The sequence below is a fragment of the Zootoca vivipara genome, chromosome 7, assembly GCF_965207765.1.
Source record: "Zootoca vivipara chromosome 7, rZooViv2.hap1.1, whole genome shotgun sequence".
In the NCBI taxonomy this organism is placed as follows: Eukaryota; Metazoa; Chordata; class Lepidosauria; order Squamata; family Lacertidae; genus Zootoca; species Zootoca vivipara.
In genome coordinates this window covers 74373018-74388772 of record NC_142590.1, presented here as the reverse complement: position 1 = coordinate 74388772, position 15755 = coordinate 74373018, and the positions used below count along the sequence as shown (strand labels likewise).

The 15755-nt window shown below is 47.7% G+C and overlaps 1 protein-coding gene and 1 long non-coding RNA gene across 2 annotated transcripts in view; one reads left to right on the top strand and one right to left on the bottom strand.

The window, feature by feature from the left end:
- LOC148685143 (uncharacterized) overlaps positions 1-13080 on the bottom strand; it is a 15088-nt gene extending 2008 nt beyond the window's left edge. Inside the window, exon 1 of the long non-coding RNA XR_015950869.1 lies at positions 12943-13080. This is a non-coding gene — a long non-coding RNA (uncharacterized LOC148685143). The remainder of the gene's footprint in view (positions 1-12942) is intronic.
- On the top strand, positions 13028-15755 carry LOC118089075 (P2Y purinoceptor 1-like). The gene is made up of 2 exons (XM_035123470.3): positions 13028-13158; positions 13598-15755. The coding sequence occupies exon 2, from the start codon at positions 13611-13613 to the stop codon at positions 14697-14699; it is 1089 nt and encodes a 362-aa protein (XP_034979361.1). The 5' UTR covers positions 13028-13158; positions 13598-13610; the 3' UTR covers positions 14700-15755.

Here is a 15755-nt window from a genome sequence, read left to right as displayed (position 1 = left end):
GGCAATAGCCAATGAAGCCCATCAGCACAAGGATTTCTACCTGCACAATGGGACTTTCTCGCCTCTCCTTTTTCTACACCTTTCCCAGATCTGCTCTGGAGGCAAGGGAGAACCCCTACAACAGATGGGGGGCATGGGTGGGCAGAGATATCCTGACACAGATGGGATGTGTTACTCCACACTACTTTGGATGCATCCTATACCTAGAGGTTCGGGTCATCTCTGCCCAGGAGGGGCCACCACAAGCTGGTCCCTGTGCACCAACCTGAGATGGTGGGACTTGCTGCATACCATGGAGGCCTCAGGGTTTGTTGGGTAATGTGAGAAAAGGTCACACATCCGTAATAGCTTTATATTCTGTGGGTCTGCTCTTCTTCCCTTTTGCTTAATGCCCTCCTTCAGGGCCAGACACACCCACCTACCCCAAGACAAGCACCTGGCTTTTCGAACTGATGGCCCTGGATTAGGAATGGCAAGCACCGTTGTGTTTTGCAAATAAAGTCTGAAAACCTGTACTCAAAACTATCAGGAATTTCTTGGCCCAGGGGAAGAGATCTAATACAGAAGGTGTTGTCATATTTGTTTCCATGAAAAAATCAATTATTTTTGGATTGGCCCCAGAGAATAAGGCAATGATTATCCTGCTATATCCAGCAGATACCAAAAATAAACAGGACATGTTCAAGCTGTCACCAAAACAAGTAGGTTCTTCTTCTTCGGGTGCCTTTGGCATTTCTTGCTTTGAAAGGGCACCTGTCTCAAAATAAAAGGGGTGGGGGTGGGGGGGGGAGAGAGAATCTCCCTCTGAGCATCTTCACATTGTTAATGGAGGTGGTTAGGGACTTAGAAATAGAAGGAGTTAGAGCACACAAACACACACCCTTCCAAATTACCAGGCACACTACATAATATCCAGCCCCAAACCTTTTGCAGCCAGAGGCGAAAATAAGAGACTCAAAATAGAAAAACAATGCAGCAGAGATGGAAAGCCGTATGAAAACAAACAAAACAAAACTATTCCAAGCAGGCCATGGGGTTATCCAGAAGTTTTGTTGTGGTGATTGAAACTTCTAGCTGGACTGAAGGATGAAGTTTAAATGCCCTCTAATGGCCTTGCTCTAGATCTGCAGGCATAAAACTGGGAAATTGCGACTTGCCGTTTGAACAGTGATGAAGGCTAAGCAATGGACCTTAAAAAGAAAAAAAGCTGTCTTATCGTTTGGATCTCTGACAGCAAAGGTGCATTTCCTCTCACTGTGTTTCTTTTCTGTACACAAGCCAGTATTTTGACCCACTTTGGTATGAGCAGGAAACAGAACTGAGGACGGGGCTGGCAAGGTAAGAGCAGGACTGGGTTGCCAATGGTGACCATGATAAGGTTACTTTTAGGATCACCCATTATTATCACGAGCCAGATCCAGACATGTTTCTCAGATCTTTTTTCTGGCCCAAACAAAACACAATGTGGAACCCATATTTATCGACTTACACATGTGTCTACTCTTTTCCCATATAAGGTGGAAAGAGGAGCTCAAAGAGGCTGTGTGGACAAGGGGGAGGGAGATGGCCCCCACATTATATTCCTGTACCCAATCATTTCAGGCACTTTTATATAAGGAACACAGCAATATGCAACATTCATTGTATAGCAGCACAACGATATTTATTCAACAGCAATGCAAAACAAAAAAATAAGCAAAGCACATCCAGAGATGAAGCCCTGTTTGAATTCTCGTCCTTTCTGCGAAGCTGGTATATGTCTTCAGGCATTTTCCCATAGTCTGACTGGGCTGCTACTGAGAGAGCCATTGCTTTCCTTCCCTCCTGGTGAACTTCCAAGAGTCACCTGATTGGCTACAGTGGCGAAGAGGATGCTGCTGCGCTAGAGGGATCTGAGCCAGCAGGGCACCTCTTGTGATCTTATTTCCAATACTGGAACAAAGGTGAGAGGAAATTTCTAGGGGTGGTTGAATGCAGAGAAACAAGGCTCAGGATTGGGGAACATTAAGCTCCCCTCACTCATGCAACCTTTCTGATATTAAAGTATACACACACACTCCCCTGCCTGTGTATGTTGGGAGTGGGGAACTGTTTTGACTTATGAGATCTTGGATTTGCAGGCCAAATCTGACAGGTGGGTGAGGTTGCGCACCTGCCAATCACTTGATGTCACAATGACATGAGGCGATTGGGCACTTTGAAGTCCCAAAGTAGGGACATCAGAGCAATGCACGGGGCCTGCAAAGAGTCCTGAGTGGTGGTTTAAAGACTTGAGGCTTGGGTTTAGCATAGCCAATCCAGGAGGCTTAAGAGCTACTGCCCAACAGGTGGTAGATTTGAAGCCTGCTTTACTTTGTCAGTGTGCACTTTATGGCTCCTGACTCTGCATCGGCAACTGTGTCTGTCCCTGCTCTGCACCTAACGTCACATATGAAAGATAAGGTGGGGAGCAAGTGGATGTGGTTTGGGGGAAATGGCCTCATGAATCCCTGGTTTGCCAGATTTGGCCCAAAGGCTGGAGGTTTGCCGTCCACGCTGTTTTATGCTCACACGTTGAATAAAAAACATGGCTTCCACGATCACATCTCGTTTGGCCCTCAAGTCTTCTTTCCAGCAATAAATAATGTGTTCTTTGGCCTGAAATAACAGTAAGACTGTGATTCATATCAAAAGGGGACTCGTAATAAATGGCGGTGAGGGAACTGAACAATGGCATTCTGTGGGAAAATCGAGGAGTTTGGCACTGGAAAAGAGGACTGGCAGCAATATATTGAAAGCAAAATTGGGCCACTCTTATCTTGGAAATGGAACGAAAGATCAGGACAAACAGAAAGCAATATTTTTCAGTGTCTGGGCAGTGAAACATACTCCCTCTTAAGAAAGGTTTTGCAGCCCCAGAAGCCAGGAGACAAATGTTTAGCAGACCACCAAAGCATGTTACCAGAGAACTCTATTCTGAAGCCAAGCATTGTTGTGGGGATGTTTTAAATTCCATAATAATATGTGCAGATAAGTGGGGTTTACATCAAAATATGCAGCCAAGCAAAAAAAGTTAGCTGAATACAGTACTGCCCATTTGACTACCTCCTGGAAGTCTCACCCCTTGCTTTTCCTGTGGAACCAATCATAAACAGTCGTAAATTCTTCCTGTAAGACCAAATGCAGCCATAAACAGTCCGGCCCCTCTCACTATATGTGAAGATCTGGTGACTTCTGTTTCAGTGTATCTGAAGAAGTGGGCAGGCACACGAAAGCTCATACCAATGACAAACTTAGTTGATCTCTAAGGTGCTACTGGAAGGATTTTTTTTTATTTTGTTTCGACTATACCAGACCAACACGTCTACCTACCTGTTCCTGGAAGATATACTGAGATTGGATTTTTTGTGGCTTGTGGAGAGAGGGAATGATGAGAAAATGCAAAAACGGCTGCTGGCAATAGAAAAACCGACCCAGGCCAAGGACTGTGGAACTGGCAACAGCTAGGGAAACTTGGGGGGGGGGAGAAACTTGAAAGGATTTATATTTAAAATAAATAAATAAGGGAACTCAGATTGCTTCCATAAACAAATTATAACGCAAACAACGAAAGCTTCAAGTCATTGAAAGGTGCTTGGGGCTGTTTGTTCGGTTTCAACGTGTGAGCATAAAATGTTCCAATGCCCCCTAACTGAACATGTTCAGAGCTCTCCAAAGTATGAATATGGAGGCAGGAGCAACTCCCGCTGTGTTTAGTGGGCCAAGGAAGTGCTCATACGATTGCAGCGTTTGCCTAAAACATTAGATGGCCTAGCAGACTGCACAACAAGTCCATGGAAGTCACTTCCCAGAGAACAAGGAAGCAAGCAGAACGGCTGCATATAAGGAGAGCCCACCATACAATTGTTCCAAAAGTCGTGTGCCGCCCCTGCTCTCTGCCGAGCTGAGCTTTGCAAATGTGCTTGCACAAAACTTACACAGAGATCATACCATACAGTCTTTAATGGGCATTTGTTCTGATTTGTCATACCAATGGGAAACTTAGTGGGTCTCTAAGGTGCTACTGGAATGATTTTTTTTATTGCATTCTGATTTGTTTCTGGAAAGGTTACAACAAACATTCATTCTGAATTCAATGCTTGTGCATTGATCATTCATAAGAACATGAGAAGAGCCTGCTGGACCAGACCAATGGCCCATCTAAGACAGCATCCTGTTCTCACACTGACCACCCAGATGCGTCTGGGGAGCCTGCAAGCGGAACAAGCACACTCTCCCTTCCTGCGGTTTTCAGCAACTGGTGTTTAGTAGCGTTACTGCCTCCAACCATGGAGGCAAAGCATATCTGTCATGGCTAGTAGCCATTGATAGCCTTACTCTTCATGAATTTGTCTAATCCTCTTTTAAAGCCATCCAAGTTGGCCATCACTGCGGGAGTGAGTTTCATAGTTTAACAGTATGTAGCATAAAGAAGTTCTTCCTTTTATTGGTTCCAAATCTTCCAACATTCAGTTTCATTGTCTTGCAGCTCACTGATGACCCAAGTCCTTTATGCTGCCTTCTTCTTCATTTCTACCTTGCTTGCCCTCTTTAGGCCTAAGTGACAGCAGTTCTATTTTGAATTTGTGCAGGGCCTGGGATCTAGGCCAGCATAATTGTGCAACAGCCTGAGGCTCCGTGAGGCTCTGCAGGAGCAGAGTGTTGTTTTTCCGACATGTAAATACCTCTCCTCCTTCAGATGCATTGTGCTTTTCTGGCTAGATGTTGTTTTGAAGAAGCAAGAGTCACAAACAAGCACCGTTAGACTCCCTAGGTACACTTCATGTTATTGATTGATTTAAAAGATTTATAAGCCTCTTGATCAAACAGCTCTCCAAACAGGGTACATGTACCATTGCTAAAATCCACAGACCATTTTTTAAATAAAACAAAACAAAACCACAAATGTGTATGAAACCGTCAGCCGTAAACCACAAATAAAACCTTTAAAATATTTAAAACTGATACAGGCAACTAAACTATATGTAACTAAATTATATATCAGGTGAGGCTTGCTGAAACAAACATGTTTTCGTAAGGCATCTGAAACAATATAGTGATGGCATCTGCCTGATGTTGATATTTGTGTCATCTACCAGTAGGGATTCGTTATATTTCAGGAGTTGAGGTTGTGTAGTATCTGTCAGGCTTCAGGGAATCTGACCCCCTTCCCTTACGGCTGGCAGCCAGAAATGGGAAAACAAGAAGTTCTTATCAATGTAATTTATTCAATATTCACAGAGAGAGACGCATGGTGCTGCCTCTAGGATAATGACGTTGTTCCATGTAACGTCCCCCCCCCCCGTCTCTCCTATTATATGTCATCCCTATGGTGACTGATCTGTGCTTTCTGCCTCTGAACTTTCTGTTCTCCTACTCTCAGTGTCCACGTGGACCTGGGGGAGGGTGGGGTTCTGGAATGCTGTCCAAAGACACTGAGTCTGTCAGCTGTCTCTCCCCTGGTGGTGCTTCTTCTTCCTCCTGCTCCTCTCCCAATATTTCCCAGCTTCTCCCCTCTGCAGCCTCTGAACTGTGACCTTCTCAAACCACTGTTCTAAATCTATACTGTCTCCCTCTTCTCTGGGAAGTGCAGGGGGAGGGGAAGGCGGTCTGCACCATTCCTCCTCCGATGTCCAGTCCCTGACAGTACCAAGCGTGTCACACTTAGGACCAGGAACCAAATGCTCTCCATTAGAGCACAGTTCCATCACAACAGGCTCAAACAGAGAAGCTGTAGTTGCCCAAGTAGACAAGCCTGCTGGATCAGGCCAAAGGCCCACCTACTCCAGCACAGGGTTCTCATAATGACTAACCAGATGTCCATGGAAAGCTTGTAAGCCAGGGGTCCCCAAACTACGGCCCCCAGGCCGGATGCGGCCCAATCAGCCTCCCAATCCGCCGCCCGCTGCCGCCGCCTGCTCTTACGGCGCGCGGCGCGGCGAGATCTTAAAAATTGGCAAAAAATCGCCGAAAATCCTTTGTGCGCATGCGTATGGGCCTCTCCCGACCCAGAAGAGGTCATTTCCGATGCACTTCCGGGTCGGGGGAGGCCCATACGCATGCGCACAAGCTATTTTCGGCGATTTTTTCCCGCCCGTGTGCGCGTGCGCATGCGCACAGGCGCGCACTCCCCCGCCCTCCGGCCCGCTGCACGCGCACTCTCCTGCCCTCCGGCCCACTGCGCGGTAAGTCTGGGGACCCCTGCTGTAAGCGGAAACTAAGCCCTGCAGAACTCTTTGATTCCCAGCAAAGGGTATCCAGAGGCATACTGCCTACAACAATGGAGGTGAAATATGGCTATTGTGGCTAGTAGCCACTGAGAAACTTAGCCTTTTTAAAGCCAACCAGGTTGCTAGCCATCGTTGCCTCTTGTGGAGCCAATGCCATACTGGTAGTTTCACATTGTCATGTGTGAAGATGTTGTAAATTTCCCAGCGTTCAGCTTCATTGAGTTCTAGTTTTGCGACAAGGAGAAAGCTTCATCCTGTCCACTTTCTCCAGACCATGCTAAATTTCATACGCCGCTCTTCCTGCCTCCTCAGCATCTTATTTAGCGATATGCCAACGGTTTGCTTTTGTTCTCTCTTCTAAACATGCTCCGCATGTGGGCTGGAGATGCGGCCAGATTCCTAGGTCCTGTTTACATGGACTTCAGAGCATCTCCACGCCAGATGTTGAAGATTGCTGGCATGCAGTCAGAAGACGGATGGATGTGGGGTGTGTGTGCCAGGGTGGCCAACTGTTTATGAGCAACTCAAAGCTCCTGCTGCTTTTCCTTCTTATGGTTTCTTTATCTTTAAACTAGACTTAGACCGGACAGCCCTTGAATTAGAAGGCTACTAAGATAGTGTTAGTGGGACGCAGGTGGCGCTGTGGGTTAAACCACAGAGTCTAGGGCTTGCTGATCAGAAGGTCGGCGGTTCGAATACCCACGACGGGGTGAGCTCTCGTTGCTTGGTCCCTGCTCCTGCCCACCTAGCAGTTCGAAAGCATGCCAAAGTGCAAGTAGATAAATAGGTACTGCTCTGGCGGGAAGGTAAACACCGTTTCCGTGTGCTGCTCTGGTTCATCAGAAGCGGCTTAGTCATGCTGGCCACATGACCTGGAAGCTGTACGCCGGCTCCCTCGGCCAGTAAAGCGAAATGAGCGCCGCAACCCCAGAGTCGTTCCGGCTGGACCTAATGGTCAGGGGTCCCTTTACCTTTAAGATAGTGTCCTAAATCTAGGGTAACAGACAGTGTCCATTAGCGAATTGTAGAAATGAATAAACGGTCATATTTAGAAACTGAATATCCATGTTCAAACAGGCAATGGCCTCTATCCAATACAGTGCTAAGTAAACATCCTATCAATGCAAGGATTGCTGCTTGCACAATGGGTTATCCTTGCTTGTGCCCCACATACCCTCCACAAATCTGCTCTGGAGGGTTTGGGGGGGGGAGCCCAGCACTGAGGGGGGGAATTGCAGCAGGAGGGAAGAAGAGAGGGAAAGTCCCATTGCACGAGTGGGGATCCTTGAGCTGGTGGGATGCTTCTTTAGAACTGCATTGGATGCAGGTCAACATATCTGACAACCAGATGCTGGAGTCAAAACAAAAGAAGTTAGTTTTCCCCTTAACGGCTTGTCAGCTTCGATGTCATAGGCATCTGCCTGACCCCTGCTGGGGAGACACAATGCTGAACTTGACAGTTCCCTGGTCCATCAACAAGCAAGGCAAACCCTATGCAGATCTAATATAGAATCCTTATTTGTCAGGCAACGTAGCTCCACACTGCTGCCAAGGCAAGCATTGGTGCCAAAAATAAGAGTAATGCCAGGCATTTGTTTCCCTGATTCTGCTTTCAAAAATATCACAGAGAGAAGCTGGGGCTGACAAACACCAGGGACAATTTAGGTGGGGTTGGTTTTTTTTTATTAACACAACTTAAAGTTTTTTTTAAAAAAAGTAGAATACTTGAAAAGAAAATGAGTAGAACGTGGTCTTGATTGGAAAAAAATAATACTTGGTGATGAGAAGCTCTTGAGGTCATAGAGCAAAATGAGCATCAATGTTCGGACCACTATTTTCTCGGTCACATTTACAAAACAGGATTGTGTAACTTCTGTATACACAGCACTTCAAATATGTGATAGGCTGTAAACCACCATTAGGCGTTGGTGGCAAGAATAATTCAGACCTTCATATCTCTCTCTCTCTCTCTCTCTCTCTCTCTCTCTCTCTCTCTCTCCCCCTCCCTCCCTCCCTCCCTCCCCTTCTCCTTGAGTGCTTCTCTGGGCTTTATTTGCTATATCCATATAGTAACAGCTAAGGCCACCTGTTCATGCTGGACCATCAGTAGAGATCTTCTAGCACTGCCAAAATCGTGTGGGCACAACCAATATTTCCGTGTCCCCAATGCGTCCTGCTGTAAGGAGTGCATATATGCTGGCTTTGATGGAGGTGAAACACACACACATTTTTAAAAATCCAACCTCAGTCTTAGCCCAGTGAAAGAGCTTAACTAGAAGAGATGTTCACTGCCAACCTATTGGTGCAAATGTGGGTAGATATTTGCATTTTTTAATGTAAATAGCAGCTTCAGGGGAGGGATCTTCCTCAGGACCATAGCAAGAAAACAGTTGCCAACAAAGATCCCAATCTCAACAATGATCACATGCCTCCAGCAGATACTGTTTGCATTTTTTAATATGCGATGTTGAATGCAAAGATGCACGGGAGCAGACATCTGGCTGGGTTTTCCCAAGCCACTCTGGGCGGCTCCCAACAGAACCCTAAAAACAAAATAAAACTTCAAACATTTAAAAACCTCCCTAAACGGGGCTGCCTTCAGATGTCTTCTAAAAATCTTATAGTTGTTTATTTCCTTGACATCTGATAGGAGGGCATTCCACAGGGTGGGTGCCCCTACTAGAGCTGTGACTGGTGCAGTCTGGTAGCAAACACAAACAGGTGCACAAGTTACATGTCACTAGGCATGCACATAAGCTGCAGCTGGTTGATCTCAGACAGACAGATGTTGTGCCACCGCTGGGAGAGGGAAGGAATGAGCCGGAGCCAAGGTGCCATAACAGCTCAGCTCTGCAAGCAGGAACTATCCCACTGCTTTCCCAGACGTGGCTCAGTGTATGCAGTTTGTTTGTGTGTGTTTCTGCTGGGGGGGGGGTAACTGCAGATCTCTTGCTCGATGCCCATAAACCCCAGGCAAGCAGTGGTTGTTTTGGACCGGCCAACATATTTTGCTGGGCCAGAGAGGCAGGTGGTCCAAGCATGTAGCAATCCCTAAGAATAGCTAAGGCTGCCATAAATACATTCTGTCTCCTTTTGCTTGAGAAGGACTTTGGCTCAGAGGCAGAGCATTTCCTTTGCATGCAACAGGTCTCCAGTTCAGTCAGCAGCATCTTCCGGCAGGGCTGCAAATGTCCCAGATCTGAAACACTGTAGAGTTCCTGCAAGTCAGTGTAGATAGACAACACTGAGCTAGATAGACCAATGCAGGGGTCAGCAAACTTTTCCAGCAGGGGGCCGGTCCACTGTCCTTCAGACCTTGTGGGGGGCCAGACTATATTCTGAAGGGGGGGAAATGAACGAATTCCTATGCCCCCAAAATAACCCAGTGACGCATTTTAAATAAAAGCACACATTCTACTCATGTAAAAACACCAGGCAGGCCCCACAAATAACCCAGAGATGCATCTATATATATAAAAATGTAGCCATTGCGTGTGCAGAGGTCACAGCCTTTCTCTGTAACCGCTGAACTGTAATGTAACAAATTTGGCCACAACGTTCCATGCCCATCAGTGAGGGATCTGGCATAAAAAGTTTTCCAAAAAAGCAAACCTTTCATACCTAAAATGATTAAACACAAAAGTGGTGCCCAAATTAGACGTCACCAGCAGAAGCTCTGAAGACTCCAGCAGCATCCAATAGAAAGGCAGATCGCCCACTGCTGCCTCGAAAGCCGCGCCACCAGATGACAACACAAAATTCCACAGCAGCCAACTGAAAACAGGCCTTTTGCAGCAACAAGGCCCAACATTCCCAAGTGGAGGTAGGGGCCTGCCTTGGGGGGGGGAATAGGGGGCAGGGATAGGTAATGGGTCAGAACAGGGTGGGGGAGACACAGGGATGAAACCTGCCCTCTCCACAGTATCTCGCCTTGGCTTTGCCTACCTCCACTAGGCTGATTGGATTTAGGGGCCTGCCTGGGGGGCGGGGCGAATAGGCCGCAGCGTAGAATCAACTGAATATGGGCCTTTTACAGGGTCGTGCCTTTGGATAGAATAAAAGTTATTTCATATAACACACGTGGGTAGGGGAGTCAGGATTGGGACAGGGCAAAATTTTACAGAACACACACATTGGGGGAATGATTGTGTGCAAAATGAACGGGTCACAGGGCTAACCTGGGGGGGGGGGTTGGACGGAGTAGAGGAGGGAAATCACAGGGGTAAGTGGGGGGGTTAGGGGGAGGAGAGGGGAAAATCACAGGGATAAGCTGGGGTGGGGGAAGAGGGGGCATAATAGGTCATGGATCAGGACAGAGTTGGGGGATTCACAGGGATGAGGGGGAATCACAGGGATAAGCCGGGGATCGGCACAGGGTAGGGGAAATCACACAAATAACCCACAGCAACGCGTGGCAGGGCCAGCTAGTTTTAAATAAAAGGACACATTCTACTCATGTAAAAACACGCTGATTCCTGGACTGTCTGCAGGCCGGGTTTAGAAGGCGATTGGGCCGGATCCAGCCACCGGGCCTTAGTTTGCCTACCCATGAACCAATGGGTGATTCAGTGCAAGGCAGCCTCCCACATTCCTAGATGGATAATGCTTGGGAATCAGAACTGGACAAGTGGGGCTTTCTACAAATGACCAGTACTATTTTGCTACAGTTCCAAGGAGTCTCTGGGGGAGGGTTTCCCAAACTTGGGTCTCCAGCTGTTTGGACTACAACTCCCATCAACCCTAGCTAGCAGGATCAGTGGTCAGGGATGTTGGGAATTGTAGTCCAGAAAAACAGCTGGAGACCCAAGTTTGGGAAACCTTGCTCCGGGGAAAGCCATGGGCTGACTTTTTTGTGTGTGTATGCAGCCACTGTGTGCTGTGCCCCTTCCCTGCCGTCACTGTTCAGCAGAGCTTCCTCTCCCCTTCACTTGGCTTGGCAAGTATCACAGTGTTTAGCTAACATCAACTGTAGACTCAGGAAAGGTGTCTTAGCCCGTTTCCTCATTCTGACATTTTAGTTTGTAAACTTCACTCTTTGTCTCTCCCTTTTGAGACAAGGTGGGGCATCAGGGAGTTGGGTATGTTTAACCGGAGAAAAGAAGACTGAGAGGTGATATGATAGCCATCTTCAAATACCTGAAGGGTATAGGGTATCGTTCAGCTATAGAACTCACTCGCTCAGGGATGGCCAGGGATCCATTAGCTGTGATTCATGCATCACAGTGGGGTTGGACTTAATGATCCTTGGGGATCCCTTCCAAGTCTTCAACTTTTTTATTCTAATTCATGTGACCTACTTAGTGAGGCAATTGTTTGAAAAGTGGGATAAAAAATACATACAAAGAAAGAAAGACACACACACACACAGAGAGAGAGAGCGTGTGTGAGTCAGTGCTTTTTTCTGGGGGGATGCAGGGGGACGCACACCCCTAAACATTTTGTGAATCTGTACCTCCCCCCCCCCTGGTTTGAACTATAAAATGGTAATTTTCTTGAGTCAAAATGAGAGTACCCCTAAACATTTTTTTAAGAAAAAAAAAGCAATGGAAACAGTTAAGTGGGAATATTTATTATGATTGTTTTATTTATTAAATTTATATACTGCTCCTTCATCAAAAGATCTCAGGGCAGTTCACAGAATAAAATACAAGATAACACACAAGTAAATAATTAAACCGAAGCAACAAAACGACACAATTTATGTCCCATGTGTATACGTCATCATGTGCAATGATGTTATGCGCATGTAAGCTGTATTCAAGCATATTGCGAAGCCAGTCCCCGGCTTCTTAGGATTTGTATTTATCGCAGACGACACATGTAGGACAACCAGGTGTTACATGCGACTATTATTTGCATTTATTCATCACTTGTTTAGTCGTTTAGTTGTGTCCGACTCTTCGTGACCCCATGGACCATAGCACGCCAGGCACTCCTGTCTTGCACTGCCTCCCGCAGTTTGGTCAAACTCATGTTTGTAGCTTCGAGAACACTGTCCAACCATCTCATCCTCTGTCGTCCCCTTCTCCTTGTGCCCTCAATCTTCCCCAACATCAGGGTCTTTTCCAAGGATTCTTCTCTTCTCATGGCCAAAGTATTGGAGCCTCAGCTTCACGATCTGTCCTTCCAGGGAGCACTCAGGGCTGATTTCCTTCAGAATGGAGAGGTTTGATCTTCTTGCAGTCCATGGGACTCTCAAGAGTCTCCTCCAGCACCATAATTCAAAAACATCAATTCTACACACCATAAAATACTTTAAAGTGGCTTACAATCACTACTCACAGGTAATAAAGTGGTGAGATGGGGAAATCGTGGTAAGTTATGGCTACAACCATCATCCATGAAGCCCAAGTCCTTCACTTCACCTACAGTGCTTGGATCCTGCACAACGGTTTCCCTGGAGGGATTTGGAGAACCTGCGCGAACGCAGGACAAATAAAAGCAGGAGCGCGTGGTGAGGACCAGCAGCAAAGCCAATGAAATCTAGGTAGTCGTGCAAAGGCGAGGTTCAAACCGAGGGCAGGGGAAGAGTGGCCGTCCCACGCCCCCTGCTTTCCCTCCCCCGAGGCGCCCCCCTCCCTGCCCGTCTTCCCCTCTCCCAAACAACCTCTGCTTCGACTTTCACTTTCGGGCTCCTCCCGGATCCCTCCTGCATCTCCGCCCCCTACTCTCCTCTCGTCCCGTCCCGTCTCACCTCCTCTCCGCTCTGCAGATTCCGCTGCGCTCCGGGAGCAGCGCGCATCTGACAGGCTCCCCTCGCGACGCTGCGCGGACGCGGCCCCGCCGACGCCTCAACCGCGAGCAGCACGTCGGAAGGCAACGGCTTTCCATCGCGACCCGGGGCCACGAGTCGGATCTGGAGTCGGAGAGGGCGGAGATCGGACGCAACGCAAAGCAAACCAGCGGCAAAGTGAGACCTGTCTGTCCTCCTGCGCGCTTTCCCCTTCCTCCGCAACCGCCCCGTCGAGGCGAAAACCGTGCACCTTTTCTTTCTCTGCAGCGCGTCCATTCCGCTTCCCTCCCTCGAGTTTCCACATCTTCATCACCCTGTCCTAGCTAGGACACCTTCTGCTTCCTCCTTTAGTTCTTAGCTCCCTTCTGTGCCCATTGCCCACCCCGGCTCTTGATTCCCAGACCTCCCTTCTGAGCCAAGGCTGCAAAGCTCTCCTGGTGCCTCTGCTGCCCACCAATGCTGCCTCCTTTCCTAAGCCTTCCCTTGGGAACTCATAGATTCCCTCCTGCATAGACATCTCCTCTGCCTCCCCTGCTCCTTTCCCTGATTTAGTCCTGGCAGGATCCCCTTCTGTAGTTCCTCTCCCTGGTTGACTGTTCCTCCTCCTCTACCCCAGCTGCAGCTTTGTCATGGACCTCATGGAAGGAGAAATAGACAGCCTGGCCAACACCACAGTTGGCACCACCCCACTCAACATTGAGCTCCTGTGCCCTGTGAACACGGATTTCACCCAGTGGTTCCTGCCGACGATTTACCTGGTGGTCTCTCTGCTGGGGGTTGTAGGCAACGGGCTGGGCTTGTGGAACCTGTGCGCCAGCTCTCGGAAGGGCAGCTGGAGCGCCCTCAGCGTCCTGGTGTGCAACTTAGGGGTGGCGGACTTGCTGTACGTGGTCACACTCCCTTTCCTGGTCTCCTACTACCTCCTGGGTCGCGTGTGGCTCTTTGGCCAAGGTTGGTGCCGGCTGACTCGGCTGCTGTTCCACCTGAACCTTTACGCCAGCATCGGCTTCCTGACCTGCATCAGTGTGCATCGCTACCTGGGCATCGTGTACCCGCTGAGGATGCTGGGCAGGTGCCAGACCCTCGGGCCTACTGTCTCGCTCAGCGTCGTGGTCTGGGCCTGGGTCCTCATCCAGCTCTCTCCCGACTTCATCTTTAGCAAGACGGACCGTGCGGGCGTCAGGTGCCACGACACGACGGAGCACGAGAACCTAGGGACCTACATGCCGTACATCCTGGCCATCACGGTGACTGGCTTCGTCATCCCTTTCCTCATCATCATGGGATGCTACTGCCACGTGGTCCTGGTCCTGCAGAGGAACCGAAATGTGGACCCCATCCTCAAGCGCAAGAGCATCAAACTGGTGGTGCTGGTGACAGTGCTCTTCTCCGTCTGCTTCCTCCCCTACCACATCTTCAGGAACCTCAACTTGCTGTCGCGGAGATGGCAGCTCCAGGGGTCCTGCACTCAGACCTTGAGGAACATCTACATCTCATATCAAGTGACACGAGGCTTGGCCAGCCTCAACAGTGCTGTGAATCCTCTCTTGTACCTGATGGCTAGCGAGGACCTGGTGACCCGGTCGAGGGCTTTTGGCCAAAGGATGAGACAGGCACTGGGGTATCTTTGGCAAAGTCAAAACCAGCAGCACTTGGACCAAAATAAGCAAAGCATTATGCTCAATGAAGAATGTGAGGAGGTGTCTAATTATCTCTGAATTGACTTTTAAAAAAAGAAGAAAAGCATACCCTAAATGCTTGTGTGGGTTTCTTTGCAATATCCATTTCTCTTGTGGCAGAGACTAGTTTTTAAAAGAACTGAATGTGATATGTCACAGAGGCACCATTGCATGTGATTTAAGCACATATTTCTTTTATGTCCTTGTTTTCTCTAGTGAAGCAGATTTAGAAAACCTTGCACGTGCTTCTTGGAAAGGCTATGTTCAGAGGCAATAGTGGGATGGATGTGGTGTTTGGCCTTTACTGGAAAGGAAGGGTTTATCAGAAACTGTCTGATGCACAGCCAAGATTTATAGCACTGCACCTTGAGCATTCTGCACCTGTACAGTTATTGATTTACTCAGTTTGATAGTCCTGCACCTGTTTACTCAGTATATGTCTAATTGCCACGACTGGAGACCTGTGCATTTGAAGACAATAGGATTTAAGCTACCTGATTTAACACGAAGGATTGCAAGCCTTATGTATATTCATATGTGTGGTAGCACTTGGTGGGTGGGGAGCATAAGCAGGAAATATATCCAGTTGCCTGTATTAGATGCACTTTTCAATTATCCGTGAAAATGTCCATTTCTCTTTACTGGAGAAAGCATGCCAATGCTATTGCAGTCACTGTAGATCCAGGATTTTCAACAGTTCATTGACACTTTCCCCCTCCCATTTTTGACCACAAATGATTAATACAAACATTTGGGAAGAAATGGGCTATGCAAAATGTTTGAGGGCTAGAAACTTGTGGTTTTGTTTCTGGAGGGACTGTGTTACAGTATTACATTGAATCAGACAACATTCTCTAAAGTGAATCCTGAAGTGACTACACCAGTTAGTCCGCAACCTTATGCACACTTACCTAGGAAGTCACATATGGCTTACAATATCACTGTTTAATGCGTGCAAATGACCTTACGGCACATAATGATGATTACAAATATAGCTATACTGGAGTTATTTACTCATTTATACCAATTCCTTTGGTGTCTATTTCAAGATTTTGAAATGAGGAATTAAATATTTTTGAAATGGTTCTGAGCACA